Genomic DNA, 16,642 nt, shown 5'->3' on the forward strand with positions numbered 1-16,642 from the left:
GAAACCCACGCACACAGGTGTGGCCTCACTAACACCTTATACAATTGCAACATAACCTCCCTAGTCTTAAACTCTATCCCTCTAGCAATGAAGGACAAAATTCCATTTGCCTTCTTAATCACCTGTTGGACTTGTAAACCAACCTTCTGTGACTCATGCACTAGCACACCCAAGTCTCTCTGAACAGCAGCATACTTTAATATTTTATCGTTTAAATAATAATCCCGTTTGCTGTTATTCCTACCAAAATGGATAACCTCACATTTGTCAACATTGTATTCCATCTGCCAGACCCTAGCCCATTCACTTAACCTATCCAAATCCCTCTGCAGACTTCCAGTATCCTCTGCACTTTTCGCTTTACCACTCATCTTAGTGTCATCTGCAAACTTGGACACATTGCCCTTGGTCCCCAACTCCAAATCATCTATGTAAATTGTGAACAATTGTGGGCCCAACACGGATCCCTGAGGGACACCACTAGCTACTGATGGCCAACCAGAGAAACACCCATTAATCCCAACTCTTTGCTTTCTATTAATTATCCAATCCTCTATCCATGCTACTACTTTACCCTTAATGCCATGCATCTTTATCTTATGCAGCAACCTTTTGTGTGGTACCTTGTCAAAGGCTTTCTGGAAATCCAGATATACCACATCCATCGGCTCCCCGTTATCTACTGCACTGGTAATGTCCTCAAAAAATTCCACTAAATTAGTTAGGCATGACCTGCCCTTTACGAACCCATGCTGCGTCTGCCCAATGGGACAATTTCTATCCAGATGCCTCGCTATTTCTTCCTTGATGATAGATTCCAGCATCTTCCCTACTACCGAAGTTAAGCTCACTGGCCTATAATTTCCTGCTTTCTGCCTACCTCCTTTTTTAAACAGTGGCGTCACGTTTGCTAATTTCCAATCCACCGGGACCACCCCAGAGTCTAGTGAATTTCGGTAAATTATCACTAGTGCACCTGCAATTTCCCTAGCCATCTCTTTTAGCACTCTGGGATGCATTCCATCAGGGCCAGGAGACTTGTCTACCTTTAGCCCCATTAGCTTGCCCATCACTACCTCCTTAGTGATAACAATCCTCTCAAGGTCCTCACCTGTCATAGCCTCATTTCTATCAGTCGCTGGCATGTTATTTGTGTCTTCCACTGTGAAGACTGACCCAAAAAACCTGTTCAGTTCCTCAGCCATTTCTTCATTTCCCATTATTAAAATTCCCTTCTCATCCTCTAAAGGACCAATATTTACCTTAGTCACTCTTTTTGTTTTATATATTTGTAAAAACTTTTACTGTCTGTTTTTATATTCTGAGCAAGTTTACTCTCATACTCTACCTTACTCTTCTTTATAGCTTTTTTAGTAGCTTTCTGTTGCCCCCTAAAGATTTCCCAGTCCTCTAATCTCCCAGCAATCTTTGCCACTTTATATGCTTTTTCCCTCAATTTGATACTCTCCCTTATTTCCTTAGATATCCACGGTCGATTTTCCCTCTTTCTACCGTCCTTTCTTTTTGTTGGTATAAACCTTTGCTGAGCACTGTGAAAAATCGCTTGGAAGGTTCTCCACTGTTCCTCAACTGTTCCACCATAAAGTCTTAGCTCCCAGTCTACCTTAGCTAGTTCTTCTCTCATCCCCTTGTACTCTCCTTTGTTTAAACACAAAACACTAGTATTTGATTTTACTTTCTCACCCTCCATCTGTATTTTAAATTCCACCATATTGTGATCGCTCCTTTCAAGAGGATCCCTAACTATGAGATCATGAATCAATCCTGTCTCATTACACAGGACAAGATCTAGGACCGCTTGTTCCCTCGTAGGTTCCATTACATACTGTTCTAGGAAACTATCGCGGATACATTCTGTAAACTCCTCCTCAAGGTTGCCTTGACCGACCTGGTTAAACTAATCGACATGTAGATTAAAATCCCCCATGATAACTGCTGTACCATTTCTACATGCATCAGTTATTTCTTTGTTTATTGCCTGCCCCACCATAACATTACTATTTGGTGGCCGATAGAATACTCCTATCAGTGACTTTTTCGCCTTACTATTCCTGATTTCCACCCAAATGGATTCAACCTTATCCTCCATAGCACCGATGCCATCCCTTACTATCATCTGATCAGGGCAGCACGGTAGCATGGTGGTTAGCAGAAATGCTTCACAGCTCCAGGGTCCCAGGTTCGATTCCTGGCTGGGTCACTGTCTGTGCGGAGTCTGCACGTCCTCCCCGTGTGTGTGTGGGTTTCCTCCGGGTGCTCCAGTTTCCTCCCACAGTCCAAAGATGTGCGGGTTAGGTGGATTGGCCATGCTAAATTGCCCATAGTGTCCTAAAATGTAAGGTTAAGGGGGGGTTGTTGGGTTACGGGTACAGGGTGGATACGTGGGTTTGAGTAGGGTGATCATTGCTCGGCACAACATCAAGGGCTGAAGGGCCTGTTCTGTGCTGTACTGTTCTAATTTCTATGTTATTGCCCGGATATCATCCTTAAATAACAGAGCAACACCACCTCCCTTACCATCCACTCTGTCCTTCCGAATAGTTTGATACCCTCGGATATTTAACTCCCAGTCGTGACCATCCTTTAACCATGTTTCAGTAATGGCCACTAAATCATAGTCATTTACGATGATTTGTGCCATCAACTCATTTACTTTATTCCGAATACTACGAGCATTCAGGTAAAGTACACTTATGTTGGTTTTTTTACCTCTGTTTTGAATCTTAACATCTCCAGTTTTATTCGTTTTGTTATTACTGGGCCTATTCACTGAGCTCCCCTCAGTCACTGTACCTTGTACTGTCGCCATTTTAGATTTTTGACTATGTCTTCTCTGCCTTGCACTTTTCCCCTTACTTCCTTTTGCTTCTGTCCCTGTTTTACTACCTTCCAACTTCCTGCATCGGTTCCCATCCCCCTGCCACATTAGTTTAAACCCTCCCCAACAGCTCTAGAAAACACCCCCCCTCATATTAGCTATTCAGGTATTTCTGAAATGTACAGGTAGTCTGCAACAGTGAAACTTTGCTGAGATCTGGAATTGTTAAATATTTTCTCTTGATTTGTAGGCCAAGACTGACAATCATCCTTTACTTGAATGTTGTGCACACCCTCTTCCCTAATTATGGTCTCAGAACTTGAATGTGAACGTGTTCTTGATACTATAGGAAAATTAGCTAGGATGCTCTTGGATAATTATGTCCTTCCTCAATGTCACTCCATTCAGGGTGATTACCTTGTATACTGTGGCTCATTAAAGATCATTGATACTGGCGCTTATTGAACATGGTTCACTCTGACTTTCTGCCCTATATGCAGAGGAGGCAACTCCATGCTAGCATGTTTGTCATGCGTAATTTTCATTTTCTTTGGTTTTACTGTACCAACAATTTGTCTTAGACTGACAATGATCTGATCAGATGATAACTTGCAAATGTTGTCCTGACTTGCCTTCCAAAATTGATCTATTCTGGGGATGGTAGTACCTTATCAAGTGGTGTTGATTGCAGGTGTAACATTGCAAATTGAATGTCTTGATTGATCTCCTTCCATTTCAGGATTAGTAACTTTACCATTTGCAACATTGTTTTTTTCTAGTCCTTTTAACCTTGGATAGTGTAGGGATAATGTAACTTGATTTACAGCCCACGTTCTGCACGTGTCTTGGAATGGCCTATTGGTGCACCCTGAACCATTATCTGACCTATCTCCTCCGGGGACCCAAAAAGATTGAATATTGCACTCATTGTGTTTGCTACAGATGTGCTTGGTGTATCCCTTAGTTGGTGAATGATAGAAAATTTGAAGAAGTAATCGATAATGACTAAGAAGTCATCACCTCTAACAGTGAATAAGTCAGGTTCAATTCTTAGCCATAGATGTGATGGAACGTTGTGAGGATGGAGTGGCTCTTGTGTTCATTCGACAGTTGCTCCTGACACATCCTCACTGTTCTGTCGTTATTGATCCCTCGCCAATAATCTGTCTCACATGCGAGTCATCTTGTCTTTTCAATGCCTGTGTGACCTTGATATAACTGGGTAAGTATATCTTGACAAAGCATTTTGGTATCAATACCTGTCTGCTCTTGAAAATTACTCTTCTTGAAATGCCAATTTCGTTACGGTGTGGCCAAAAGATTCGGAACCTTATTTGTTGTATCTGACCATCCATTCATGATGAACTCTCATATTGCCATGAGGTCAAGATTGCTGGAAGTCTATCTTTAGAGTTCTTTGAGTTTTCTTTTCTTTCCAAATCACATTAGCTCAATGTTATACATATCTTCTTGTTCCGTTTTGTCTACTTGAACATCCAATAGTATCATGGTGGCACAGTGGTTAGCACTGTTGCTTCACAGCACCAGGGTCCCAGGTTCGATTCGCGGCTTGGGTCATTGTCAGTGCGGAGTCTGCACGTTCTCCCTGTGTCTGCGTGGGCTTTCTCTAGAAGCTCCAGTTTGCTCCCACAAGTCCCGAAAGACATGCTGTTAGGTTAGTAGACATTCTGAATTCTCCCTCTGTGTACCCGAACAGGCGTCGGAATGTGGTGATTAGGGGGTTTTCACAGTAACTTCATTCAGTGTTAATGTAAGCCTACTTGTGATAATAATGATTATTATTATTATATCTTTTGTCTGCTTGAAATTGGGTAACGTGCTCAATAACCATGAGATTTCCAAGTTTGTGCCAAACCTCACAATCGTACCCTTGCACTTTGGTTTGGATTCGAGGGGGTGTGCTGATGAGGGACTTTTGCCAAATAATTTTCAGCAGCTTGTGATCAATATCAACAACAAACTGTTTGCCAAACTGATATATGTTTAATCTGTGAAACCGAACACTCAATATTTCCCATTCAATATTTAAATAGCTCACCTGAGTGGATGACCACTTCTTTGCCAGACTGTCTACACAATCTTGCCCAGTGTCCTTTTAGACCCACATGTCTTGCTCTGTCTAGGTGTTTTGGTTACCTGACTTACATTTGTTGCTGTTCCAAGTGCTTCAATGCATTGCCTGCTCACAGCTATGGTTTTGTATTCTCTACCATCTTTGAGGAAACTATCGTATATAATTTTCTCTTATCAAGCAGATCCTTTTGAATGACTTTATTGGGGTCAATGTAATTATAAGCGCCATGATTCTCATGGAGAGATTTGTGAAATCACAATCTTTGTCTTTGTCTCATTGTCTACCGACAGCAGGTTAATAGTTTCTTTGAGTTGTTGTCCAAAGGGCATTAGTTCTAGTCAATAGATTCTAAAGCTGACATTGACTCTTAACTAATCTTCCAGTATTGTCGAGGATTTAAATGGGTCTTTCTGTTCTGCTTTTGATATCGCAGGAGAGTTGATGTGATGCGGACCCTTCATTTTCAGTTGCTCTTTTTATTTTAATTGCTTGCTTATTGACACCGATCACTGCAATCTCTAAGAAACAGAACTCCATACACTGGCGAAATACTTTATCAATGACATGGATGAAAGCACAAGGGAAACGATCCTTAAGTTTGCTGATGACAAAAAGCTGCATGATCAAGTTAGGATTTCAGATAAAATAAACAAACCACATGCTGATCTTGATACAATTGTGGGAAAGTTTACTTGTTGGAGTTTTAAGAGCAGTTGGAGTTTAAAGGGGTTAAAATTGACAGCATGTTAAGGAGTCAGTTCCATTTCATCAACTTCCACATTTATCTGTAATGTGTTGGGCTAGGTGCGAATAACTCCCTTGGGACAGGTAGGTTGTTAATTTCAAAATGTCAAAGCTCATCCGAACAATCTTAACATTGCAATTCAACTGTGGGTGCATGCGGGCTTCCTAGAGCTTTCCAGTGAAGCCAAGTCAATTAAGGAGGCTGAAGAAATGACAAGCAAAGATCCCTGTATGTACTAAATCATAGCAGCTTTCTTGCCTGATTGACAAGGAAGTACCATACCTGCTCTGAGAGGTGACTTTCACTACTTTGGAGGTTGTGTGTTTGATCTCCACTTGAACGCCTTTGGAGCTCTGGTATATCAGATCAGAATGAGTGCCACACATGCTGTCTGTCTTTGGACCTCCGATAAGGACCAAGATAACCAGGAGCAGTGGCAGACTTTCCCCTCACAGACTTGTTGCTGCGCAGGAGCGAGGGGATGAGCAGAGAAGTGTCGCTCACAGGAGGCAACACAAGCAGCACAACATGTGTACCAGCAGAGTATCCACTTTTACGCCATGTCTGAACACTAGTGTTCAAAGAGGCTCAGGGTCTCATCTTCAGTCTTTAGCAGTCATTTTCAGCCTCAGGGAACCCATATCCCTTAATATCATTGCTGAACGAAAAATCTATCTATCTCAGATTTAAAATTAACAACTATTGTAACTTCAACTGCTATTTGTGGGCGAGAGTTCCAAATCTCTACCACCCTTTGCATGAAGAAGTGCTTCCTAATATTTCTCTTGAACAATCTGGCCCTAATTTTTAGACTATGCACCCTCGTTTTAGAATCTCCAATCAGTGCATGGGAGCCATGGGACCGGGCCGATGAGGTTCCCTGTGACTCTCAAGGAATATGAGTCACTCCACTGAGGGGACAGAGCTCCCTCATTAGCGGGGACCAAACATGAATATAAAAAACCCCGGCAGGATGTGGGCCGGTCACAGGAGTCCCTTCAGGGAGTGGTGGTGTGTGGCATTTTCATTCAACGTTCAAATAAGCCTTTGTATCCTTTACACTCCCGTGCGGTCGCTCCCTTTGATCCAACATTGGCAACAAGGATGGGATGGAGTTACAGACGGCACCATTTCTGCAGTGCTCAGCTGCCTCTCCAAAGGCCTCTGGAAGTTGTTTCAACGGCCACAGACATGTCACACTTTGGGAAGCTTGAGGCATTTGATGCAGGTCACAGTACAATGAGTGCATGAGCTTTTTTTTTGAGCGATCGTTATCATCGGGGTTGAACGGCAGATTGTTCTCCTGTTGACAGCCTGTGGTCCACCCACCTTCAGCATAATCAAAACCTTAACGTACCTCGAAACCCAGACTCAGGGGGCTGGATTGTCCATTTCTGCGGCTGAGTACCGGCTCGAACGGAGAATCCGCAGGTTGTTCACGTGAAAAGAATCGGCACGGATTCTGGTATCGATGAGGGGCTAGCACGGGTGCCAATTGAATCACCCGCCGCCCGCGCCGAAAATGGCCAGGGAATGGCTGGATTACCGGTGCATATACGCACTGCTGACACCCTGCAACGGTTGTGCCGTACAGCATGGTGCTGGCCATGCGCTAAACCTAACCCACCAACAGCGGCCATCCCCCATCAGTCTCCCCAGCCTGACAGACTCCCCCCACCCCCCCTTTCGCAAGCGGCATGGATCCCAGCCGAATGTGGCGGCGCTGGACACATTTGCAGCCGGCACGCCGGCTCAGACCACACGTGGCCCGCGCCATCGGGAACTCGGCCCATTGGGAACAGAGCACTGTGGGTGGGCCGTCCGATGGGCCGCCAACAGCATTGTGACTGCTCGCGTCAAGGTGACGCTGGTTTGGAGGAGACGAAGAATGGCAAACCTGCGCCGGCCCCGATTCTGGCATCTGAATTGATCCTACGCCTGATTGCTGATTACAATTTCGACGTCGGGCAACAGAGAATCCCGTCAAGGTCCTTCGCAGACTTAGTCACCCTGGTATGGAAACATTCCAACCTCAGACTGTCCGTCATTGTCCAGCGCTATCATTGTAATATGGCTGAACGAACCCCTGGAGAGTCAGTGTTGAAATATTTAGTGTGCCTCCGGACACTCGCATAGTTTTGCAAATATGGGGCTGCCTTTTCGAAGATGATTCAAGACAGGCTGCTTTGCGGTATCTGCAACACGGTCTCCCAGTAAATGCAGCTCACCAAGCCCCAGCTGGACCTCAAAAGGGCTATTGAGATAGCCCTATCATGGGAAAATGCAGGGCATGCAAGTGCTGTAGGGGATGGAGGTCCTCAGTCTAGTCTCGGTGGGCGCCACCCTTTCGACCGGGCTATCCTGACCCCTGGCACTGGAAGTCGGCCTGCTGGGAGTCAGACCACCTAGCACAGACCCTCGAGCTGGATGGGACTCCTCCCTTGATCCTGATGAGGCAGATCCTAGTTATGGAGGGCATGTGGTCAGCGTGGCCACAGAGAGAAACTTACACAGGATGACACATCCGCCCCTCGCCCTAGCAGGGCTGGCTGTCCAATGGTCCGGCACCTTCCTTTTGGAGGAACCTGAGGGCAATTGCCAGCAGCTGAACTGCATTTCCTCATCCAAGATCGTGCACATTACAATCACAGTCCGACGGAATTGGACACAGGTGTGGTGTCTCAGTTGGTGGCAAAGACATTTTCGATGGAATCCGGACCGGGGTTCAGTTTCTCTTGTTGGATTTCACCGAGGCCCGGTTGGCCATCTACACGGGGGAGTCGCAGGTGATGACATGAACTACGATGTGCGCAGTTGTCAACGGGAAGCAGTCTGTTTGCCTACTCCTGGTTGTGGTATGGGACTCCCGGCCTCGTACACGAACCTGGTCCGAAACAAGCCCTGTCTGTTGAACAACAATGTCCGGGACCCACGTCAACCCATCGTCAAACTTTCATGCATGGACTGCATCCCCTGGTGTAAAATGCCAAGGTAGGGTACTTCCGCCAGGGTACAGATCCCTCCTTCCCAATACTGATGCCCCATGAATTTGAACCCCTCTTTCCCACATCATTCCTTCAGCTACGTGTTTACTTCCCTAATTCCCTAATCTGCAAATTCTTGCAATCAACCACCCACTGCATTACACAGATGCCTGATACCATGTTTGACAGAATTGGCAATTATGTATATTGTACCAGTAATTATGTCAGCCACAATGATTGGGCATTCAATCGAGGAGTACTTCCACAGATGCATAATTGTAGCAATGAATATACCCCCCGAATCACTTTGGAGTGTTCAGTAACTACAAGGAAGAGGAATGTTATGCATTCAATGCATCAGCAGTAGCCCACATTGCGACACAGAATGCCCAGGATGCCCTATTAATGTCAAGCTTCAGTTAGGTTCTAATATTCACTAGTAGGAGGGAAAGCCTAACCCCCCCCCCCCCCCCCCCCCCCCCCACTGCTTAGAGTTAAGTCTTATTGATCACAAGTGAAAAGGTCACTTGTCAGACTGACTGCAAACAAAAATGGACAAGTGATGGAAACAAATAAAATTTACGTGGTTCAAAAACGAAACAGAAACTTAATAACCCAATGTGCATTGCATGTGCATACCATTGTTCAACTACAAATATTTTTCTTCCTAGTATTTGTATGTAATACAACCCCTGTTTCTTCAATAGTGGTGGTGGCAGGTTGCCCAGAGCTCTAACAGCTGAGATGCCCTTGACCAATGTCCTCTGGAGCACATGAGGTCCAATGACTGCATACCTTGTAGTAATAATAATAATCATTATTCATGTCACAAGTAGGCTTACACTGCAATGTAGTTACTGTGAAAATTCCCTAGTCGCCACATTCCAGCACCTGTTCGGGTACACTGAGGGGGAATTCAGAATGTCCAATTCACCAACAAGCACGTCTTTCGGGACTTGTGGGAGGAAACCGGAGTGCCCGGAGGAAACCCATGAAGTCATGGGGAGAATATGTTGACTCCGCACAGACAGTGACTCAAGCCAGGAATCGAACCCTGGTCCCTGGCGCTGTGAAGCAACAGTGCTAACCACTGTGCTACGCAGGTGCAGAGTCAACCATCAGGATATGAGACAGCATATGAGTACTGACTGAGATGAGGGAGATAGGGAACAGTAGGTGAGAAATTGAATCACTTTGAGCCGAGTTTTCACTTCCATGTACCCTTTCACCATCATCCCTCTCATTGCCCACCCATTGTCTCCTGCGAACAGTGAGCTACACAACACTTTGCTGACAGTCATTAGGACACTGAATGTCTGAGGCCAAGATTTTGTTGTTCCTATTGAAAGTGGTATTCCTTTTGTGCACGCCATTGCCAAGCAAGACGTACCAAGATTTAATTGATCTCCAGCAACACCTGCTCCACAGGTGAGATTGATGGTGAACCACCTCTGCTTCTCTGCCTCTCCCTGGTATTCTTTGCTCCCTTCTCCTATAAAGAGACCTATAAGTATAAGAAATAGAATGTGTTGGAACAGATGGCTAGAGGGTGACTGAGGCAGAGGTGTGGTACTGTTTTAAGCTGAGGGTGAGTGCCAGTAATGAATTGGAAGATGGGAATTCGAGAAACTGCATCGACAGAAAGGAATGGGTGAACCTATAAGTTAGTGTAATGTCAGGATGTAGGTGCTGAACTTTCCTGTCCTCCTTAAGTCATTAAGTTACGTTCAATATTGAATTGAGGAGCGTGGCACTACACTGCTTCCTTCTGTCAGTCAGAAAATTGAATCACCCTGTGGGACCTTACAGCCTGCCAGCTCTCATGGAGGGAGGCACTATTAGAGTGAAGCACAAGAAGAACATTCTGACAGTTCCTTCTTTTGTTCACCCATTCATTAACTGTCATCTCTGCAATGTCCCTAAGTACTGAGGCTGAAATCAGTCCTTGCAGATCGTCATCACGATTGCTCATGGAAACCCATGAGTCAGGTGGTAATGTAGTGACTGGGTTAAGGACAGATACACTATGGTTACTTCTGGATTTCCCGCGTGTTACCGAACCACCCACCATCCCAATCCCACCCAGTGTGTTCTCAAGTTAACATTCCCCCCCCCCCAGTCTTCGCTATCCACCCCAGACCCTTTGAGTACTGTTCTGCCATATGCCCTCCAAAGTGGATAAAGAGGAAAAGCCCCCAAAGAAATTCCCATGGATAGTTTTGGACCTGCATGAAACAACTGAATTCTGATAAAATGCACAAGGATAGAGAAACTTTTGTAACTAAACAGCGGCTTGCTTTTTAGTTGAGAGGTAATTAGTTATATTATTTTTTGCATAGGATATATAGAGCCACTTAATCATCTTCATTTAACATTTGGGATTTTCAACAAATGAAAGGGCTGCCCTATGCAAGGATGAGCCTTATTTGGTTCAAGTGAAATTACCATTTATTCTGACAGGTGCATGCAGAATACAATGGATGGTCCTATTGAACCTGCTGAAGATTACCTCTGTGATCCAGAAGAAATGCCATTGGGTTCCAGGCAATGCAAGCTGCCATGTCCTGATGATTGTGTTATGTCTGAATGGACATCATGGAGCAAGTGTCCCCTGGTAAGGTTACAGTAACTGGTTGTACTAAATATTGTGTCTGCAGGCTCCTTTAATCATGAACAAACCTGGTTTTCATGGTAATTTGCTAGCAGTGCGTTAAAGTACTCTGATACCAATTCTGCCTGGAGCTCTTTTAATTTGTGAAAACAATGCAGTACAATTAATTTCAGTAATAAAACAAGTCATGTGCCATACTGTTGACAAACCTTTTAGATTCCTCTCTTTAATTAAGAAAGCAAAATCTATTTAGTTGAATAATACTTTCATTAAACAGAGACCTCAGAGTAGATTTTGACTTGGTGTGATAATGTAAAATGTCTTATTTCAAATCGGCTGCACAGTTACATCTCTCCTTGTTGTTATTTATATTTACTTGCGTGATGTAGAAATGGACAGACTGTCTGTATGAAGTGAGCTTGCATTGAGTCATGTAAAAGGGCACTGATGTTTTATTTCAGCCTTGTAACAGTAGTACAGTTCGAGAGCGGTCAGCAGTTCCATTAAGACAGCCAGGAGAAGGGAAACCCTGTCCACCTGAGACAGAGACTGAGTCCTGCAATCTGAACAAGAACTGCTTTCACTTTGTCTACAATGTTACAGGTAACTATCGCTTTCTTCTCAATGGTCTTTAAAAAATATATATACTTTTTTCTTTGTAACCTTTATGGGTGAAAAATCATAATCATGACTTGCGTTCCAGCGCCTGTTCAAGTATACTTCCTCACAGCCTGAAAGGTCTCCATTCTATACTTCCAGTTCCTCCATCTCTGTCACATCTGTTCTGATGACATACCTTTCCACAACAGTGCTTCTTTATCCATCAACCAAGGATTCCCTCTTACTGATATTCAACAAATTATTTTCTGCCACTATTAGCATGATGCCACCACCACGTTCACTCCCCTCCCCTTTCAGCATTCAGAAGGGACTGTTCCCTCCTGATAACCTGATCCACTCATCAGTCACCCCCAAAACCCGGTCCCCTTCCCATGTAAATGTAGGAGATGTGACACCTGCCCTATTACCTCCTCTCTCCTCACCGTTCTTGGCCCCAAAAGCTCTTTCCAGATGAAGTAGCAATTTTCATGCACTTCCTTCAATCTGGTCTACTGTATTCGCTGCTCATAATTTCCTCTACACTCGGGGGACCAAAACCAGATTGGATGACTATGACCCTGAGCTCCGGCGGTCTGATATTTGAATTCACCATCTTGCTCTTGCATTGTCATCTCTGCCCTTGGCCTACTGTTCTGTTCCAGTGAAGCTCAACATATGCTTGAGGAACTTTACAGCCTTCCAGAATCAACATCAATAATTTCATACCATAATCGTTGCCCCTATTTTGGTTCCTTTTCTTTGCTTTTTTTTCTCTTATATTTGCTTTCAGATGGCAGTGCATCTTTTCCAGGCACATCTTTGGTTTCTTTGTTTCTTTTCTCGCCACTTCATTATTCCCTTTTTTCCTTGTTGTAAGATCCCACCTCAGAGACTATGTTGTTTGTTAGCTGTGACTAGCTAAGGACATGTCTGAACAAAAAGGGGTTTATTGGATGAACCTAGCTGCATACAGATATACAAGACTACAGGTGTTACTCACTCTAAGCCATAAGCTTCCTCCTACTCTACGCTTCGGCATATGACTCTCTCTTACATCATCATGGGGGTAGAACTGTTTCTCCAAACCCAACCTTTAATCCCCTCCCTGACACTACAGCCCTAAAAGACTTCTGTCATTCAATATCTCCAGTCTTTCATAGGGGAGGTGGTGACATAGTGGTATTGTCACTGGGCTAGTATTTTAGAGACCCAGGGTAATGCTCTGGGGTCCCTGGTTCGAATCCCAACATGGCAGATGGTGAAATTTGAATTCAATAAAAATATGGAATTAAAAGTCTAATGATGATCACGAAACCCATTGCCGATTGTTGTACAAAACCATCTGGTTCACTAATCTCCTTCAGAGAAGGAAATCTGCCGTCCTTATCCAGTCTGGCCTACATGTGACTCCATGTGACAGCGATGCGGTTGACTGCGCCCCCTCCCCTTCCCTCCCCTCACTGAAATGGCCCAGCAAGCCATTCAATTCAAGGGCACTTAGGGATGGACAACAAATGCTGGCCCAGCCAGTGATGCCCTTATCAGAAGAATGATTTTTTGTTAAAACTTGACCTTTTGTTATTGTTCCACCCTACCCTTGCTCAAAAACTACTATATTTCTGATGAAAGGACATTGGCCTGATCTGTTAAATGCTCCTCTCTCCACAAATGCTGCCTAACCTGAGTATTACCAGCACTTTTTGTTTTATTTCAGCTTTCCATCATCTGCAGTATTCTGCTTTTTGATTGATGCTTAATTGGACGCCACTTAATAACATATCCTTTAGTTTTCTTGCTTGTTATCTTAAGTACAGTATGAGATGGCTAATTATCTTCCATCTCATAGATTGGAGCACTTGTCAGCTGAGTGATAAAGCAGTCTGCGGTAATGGAATTAAAACAAGAATGCTGGACTGTGTTCGGAGTGATGGGAAATCAGTCGATCTCAGGTTCTGTGAAGAGGTATGTCACGTTATAAGTGCTACTCCTGGAGGAAAGTAACAGCTTTCTTTAGCTCAGCTACCACGCATATATTGTCCCAATCATTTCCAGACCATTAAATAGTACTTAAAAGATGAGTTCCTGTCAATGTCTTGTCACACTTTATACTTTTCTATGGTTTTTTTCACAAACAGTGAAAGAAAGATGTGACCATTGTCATATCCTGGAACTGGTTTTAGTAAAATAAGGTTCGCAACATGTTGGTTTAAGAAAATATCAAATTGACAGGTGGGATTTTAACCCTACAAGATCGGCAGGAAAGGGACGGAGTTACGGGAGAAAAGTGACGTTAACTTCATAAAAATCTGAAACCTGATCACAAGCCATCATGATTGTGCTCACTTACAGTGTAACTGGTGCAGACTAAGGTGAAGGCAAGTAGCCTGCTGTTAAGAGATTATGGATCATTTTTTTCAATATGCTTATAAAGTTGCTTGTATCAGATTTTAATAACCTTTTAGAGTTAACATGTGTGAGTTGGATTTTCCAGGACTCAAGAAAACCTGGCAGCTGATTGGAGGAGGAAGCAACTGCTGAATACAGCAGTTAAGTGCCTTTGCAACACTGCCTGTGGTGCTTCCTCACCGCAGCTGCTACCCCCCCCCCCCCCCTCCCCCGGCCTAGTTCTTCCTCTCCACTACCCTGCCACAATCAGCCTCCATTCCTCGGTTCTCATCCTCCCACTCCTGCCCACCATCTCAAGGCCGAGCTGTGATCTCTTTCCCAGCGTCCACTTAACCATACAATATCTTCCACCCCTTTGGAGGTCAGCAACAGGCTCCTAGTGCAGTCGTTCCACTCAACTGCCTCTCAGTTTAGCAAATAATTGGCCAGGAAAGTTTAATTCAACAGGGCAATACTGTTTCCCATCCTTCCAGGACTCCTGGTCATTTCATGCATTTCTCCAGCCCTGCCTCCCTGTAAATATTAGGGTGTTATCTTTCCAATTTACAGTTGATGATGTTGTGTTATGGGCCAGGGCTTAGAGAACTCCAAAGTGTATCATTGGAGTTCACCTGACCCAGAACTTTTAATAGATTGTGGTATGGGAAGCACACGGCCCAGTCTACAGGTGTGGTACAGCAAAAATGGAAAAGTATTTTTTTAAAGCAAAACAATGTTTATTCTATGAACTCAAGTTAACCTTTTTAAAACATACACTGAACATCTTAGCAACCATTAATTCAAATACAACCCCCAAAGAATACAACACTAAGTAATCCTTTAAGCTCTCCTTTTAACATCCATAAGACTTATAACACCTTTTACCAGAACCCATCAGGTTAAAGTCACTACTGTTGTCAGTTTTAAATCACCAGGATCGATTTACAGTCTTTAGATTACAGAGAGAGACTCTAATACACCTTCTGCTTGTGACTGCAGCTATCCAGCTCTGAAAAAAAAACTAAAACACACCCTGCAGCAAACAGCCTAAAACAAAAATAAAAGGCTGACAGACAGCCCAGCTCTACCCACTCTCTGACATCACTGCAGTAGTAAACACCCATTTCTTAAAGGTATTCTCACTACAGATATTTATATACACACCCATTTATAAACACCCAGTTCTTAAAGGTACAGTTGCTTTTTGGTTCAACCACATGAAACATAATGAAATATTAGGTAAACAATAAATACTTGCATATGAGTACTCGAAGAGGTATTTTCCAGGATAGTACTAATATAGACTCCGCCCTAGTTTGCTGTGTCCTGGAGTGGCATAGCGTGGTATAATTGAGATTGCCCACATTAAGTGTCAGGTCTGAGCTGTGTCATCTAAGAAAAGGAGGGGGATCAGGTAGAGAAAAAGGAACAAAAACTGGCACTTAAGCCAGTTTAGTAACATGGAAATAAAGGCAAGCCCGAAGCATCTGATTAATTGTAGCAATGACAGTAACCTATGTGCATCCTTATCCTTTCTAATGAGCATACACAGATCTCTACTTGGGTGGAAGGTCAGAAGGTTCATTTGCTTGAGTGCTAGGCTTGAAGCTTAGAGGTCTTGCATTCAAAACCTCACTCGGCATTTCATTCTCATGAAATGAATCAATTGAGAATAATTTCAGGCAGCACGGTGGCCTAGTGGTTAGCATAGCTGCCCCACGGCGCTGAGGTCCCAGGTTCGATCCCGGCTCTGGGTCACTGTCCGTGTGGAGTTTGCACATTCTTCCCATGTCTGCGTGGGTTTCGCCCCCACAACCCAAAAATGTGCAGAGTAGGGGGATTGGCCACGCTAAATTGCCCCTTAATTGGAAAAAATAATTGGGTAATCTAAATTTATTTTTTAAAAATTGAGAATAATTTCTTAGGATGTGCTCAATGCTTTCTGCACTACTGCAATACATCCTACTTGTTTGACAATAGAAATAAGGATTAATGTCTCTCTTTGAAATAGAACAAACACTATGAGTAATAAAGTTGTCTCTCCCCCAAGGAGTCCTACAAATACAAGTATCAAAAATGTAGGGCGCGATTCTCCCGAGTCATGAAGACTCGGGAAGCTGGCGTCAAAAACGGGTGGGTTTGACTCCAGCCTCCGCCCCCCCCCCGGACCGGGAACCGATTCAGCTCCCCGGTCGGGGCTAGCATCGCGCGGCCGCGAACTCCGGCATCGCGGGCTTAACGAATTTCGTTAAGCCCGCTAGCCAGAGTTAGCGACGGCTGACGCGTCAGATGACGTCAGCCGCGCATGCACGGATTGGACGACTCCAACCCGTGTATGCGCGGATGACATCATCACGCATATGCGTGAAACCCACGCATGCGC

The 16,642-nt window shown here is 44.2% G+C and overlaps 1 protein-coding gene across 1 annotated transcript in view; it reads left to right on the forward strand.

Moving 5' to 3' along the window:
• Window positions 1-16,642, forward strand: part of LOC119965672 (thrombospondin type-1 domain-containing protein 7A-like) — a 589,817-nt gene that overhangs the window by 549,423 nt on the left and 23,752 nt on the right. The window contains exons 17-19 of the mRNA XM_038796437.1: window positions 11,124-11,277; window positions 11,736-11,877; window positions 13,721-13,836. Of these exons, the coding sequence (XP_038652365.1) occupies window positions 11,124-11,277; window positions 11,736-11,877; window positions 13,721-13,836 (412 nt within the window). The remainder of the gene's footprint in view (window positions 1-11,123; window positions 11,278-11,735; window positions 11,878-13,720; window positions 13,837-16,642) is intronic.

Source organism: Scyliorhinus canicula, chromosome 5, assembly GCF_902713615.1.
Source record: "Scyliorhinus canicula chromosome 5, sScyCan1.1, whole genome shotgun sequence".
Lineage (NCBI taxonomy): Eukaryota > Metazoa > Chordata > Chondrichthyes > Carcharhiniformes > Scyliorhinidae > Scyliorhinus > Scyliorhinus canicula.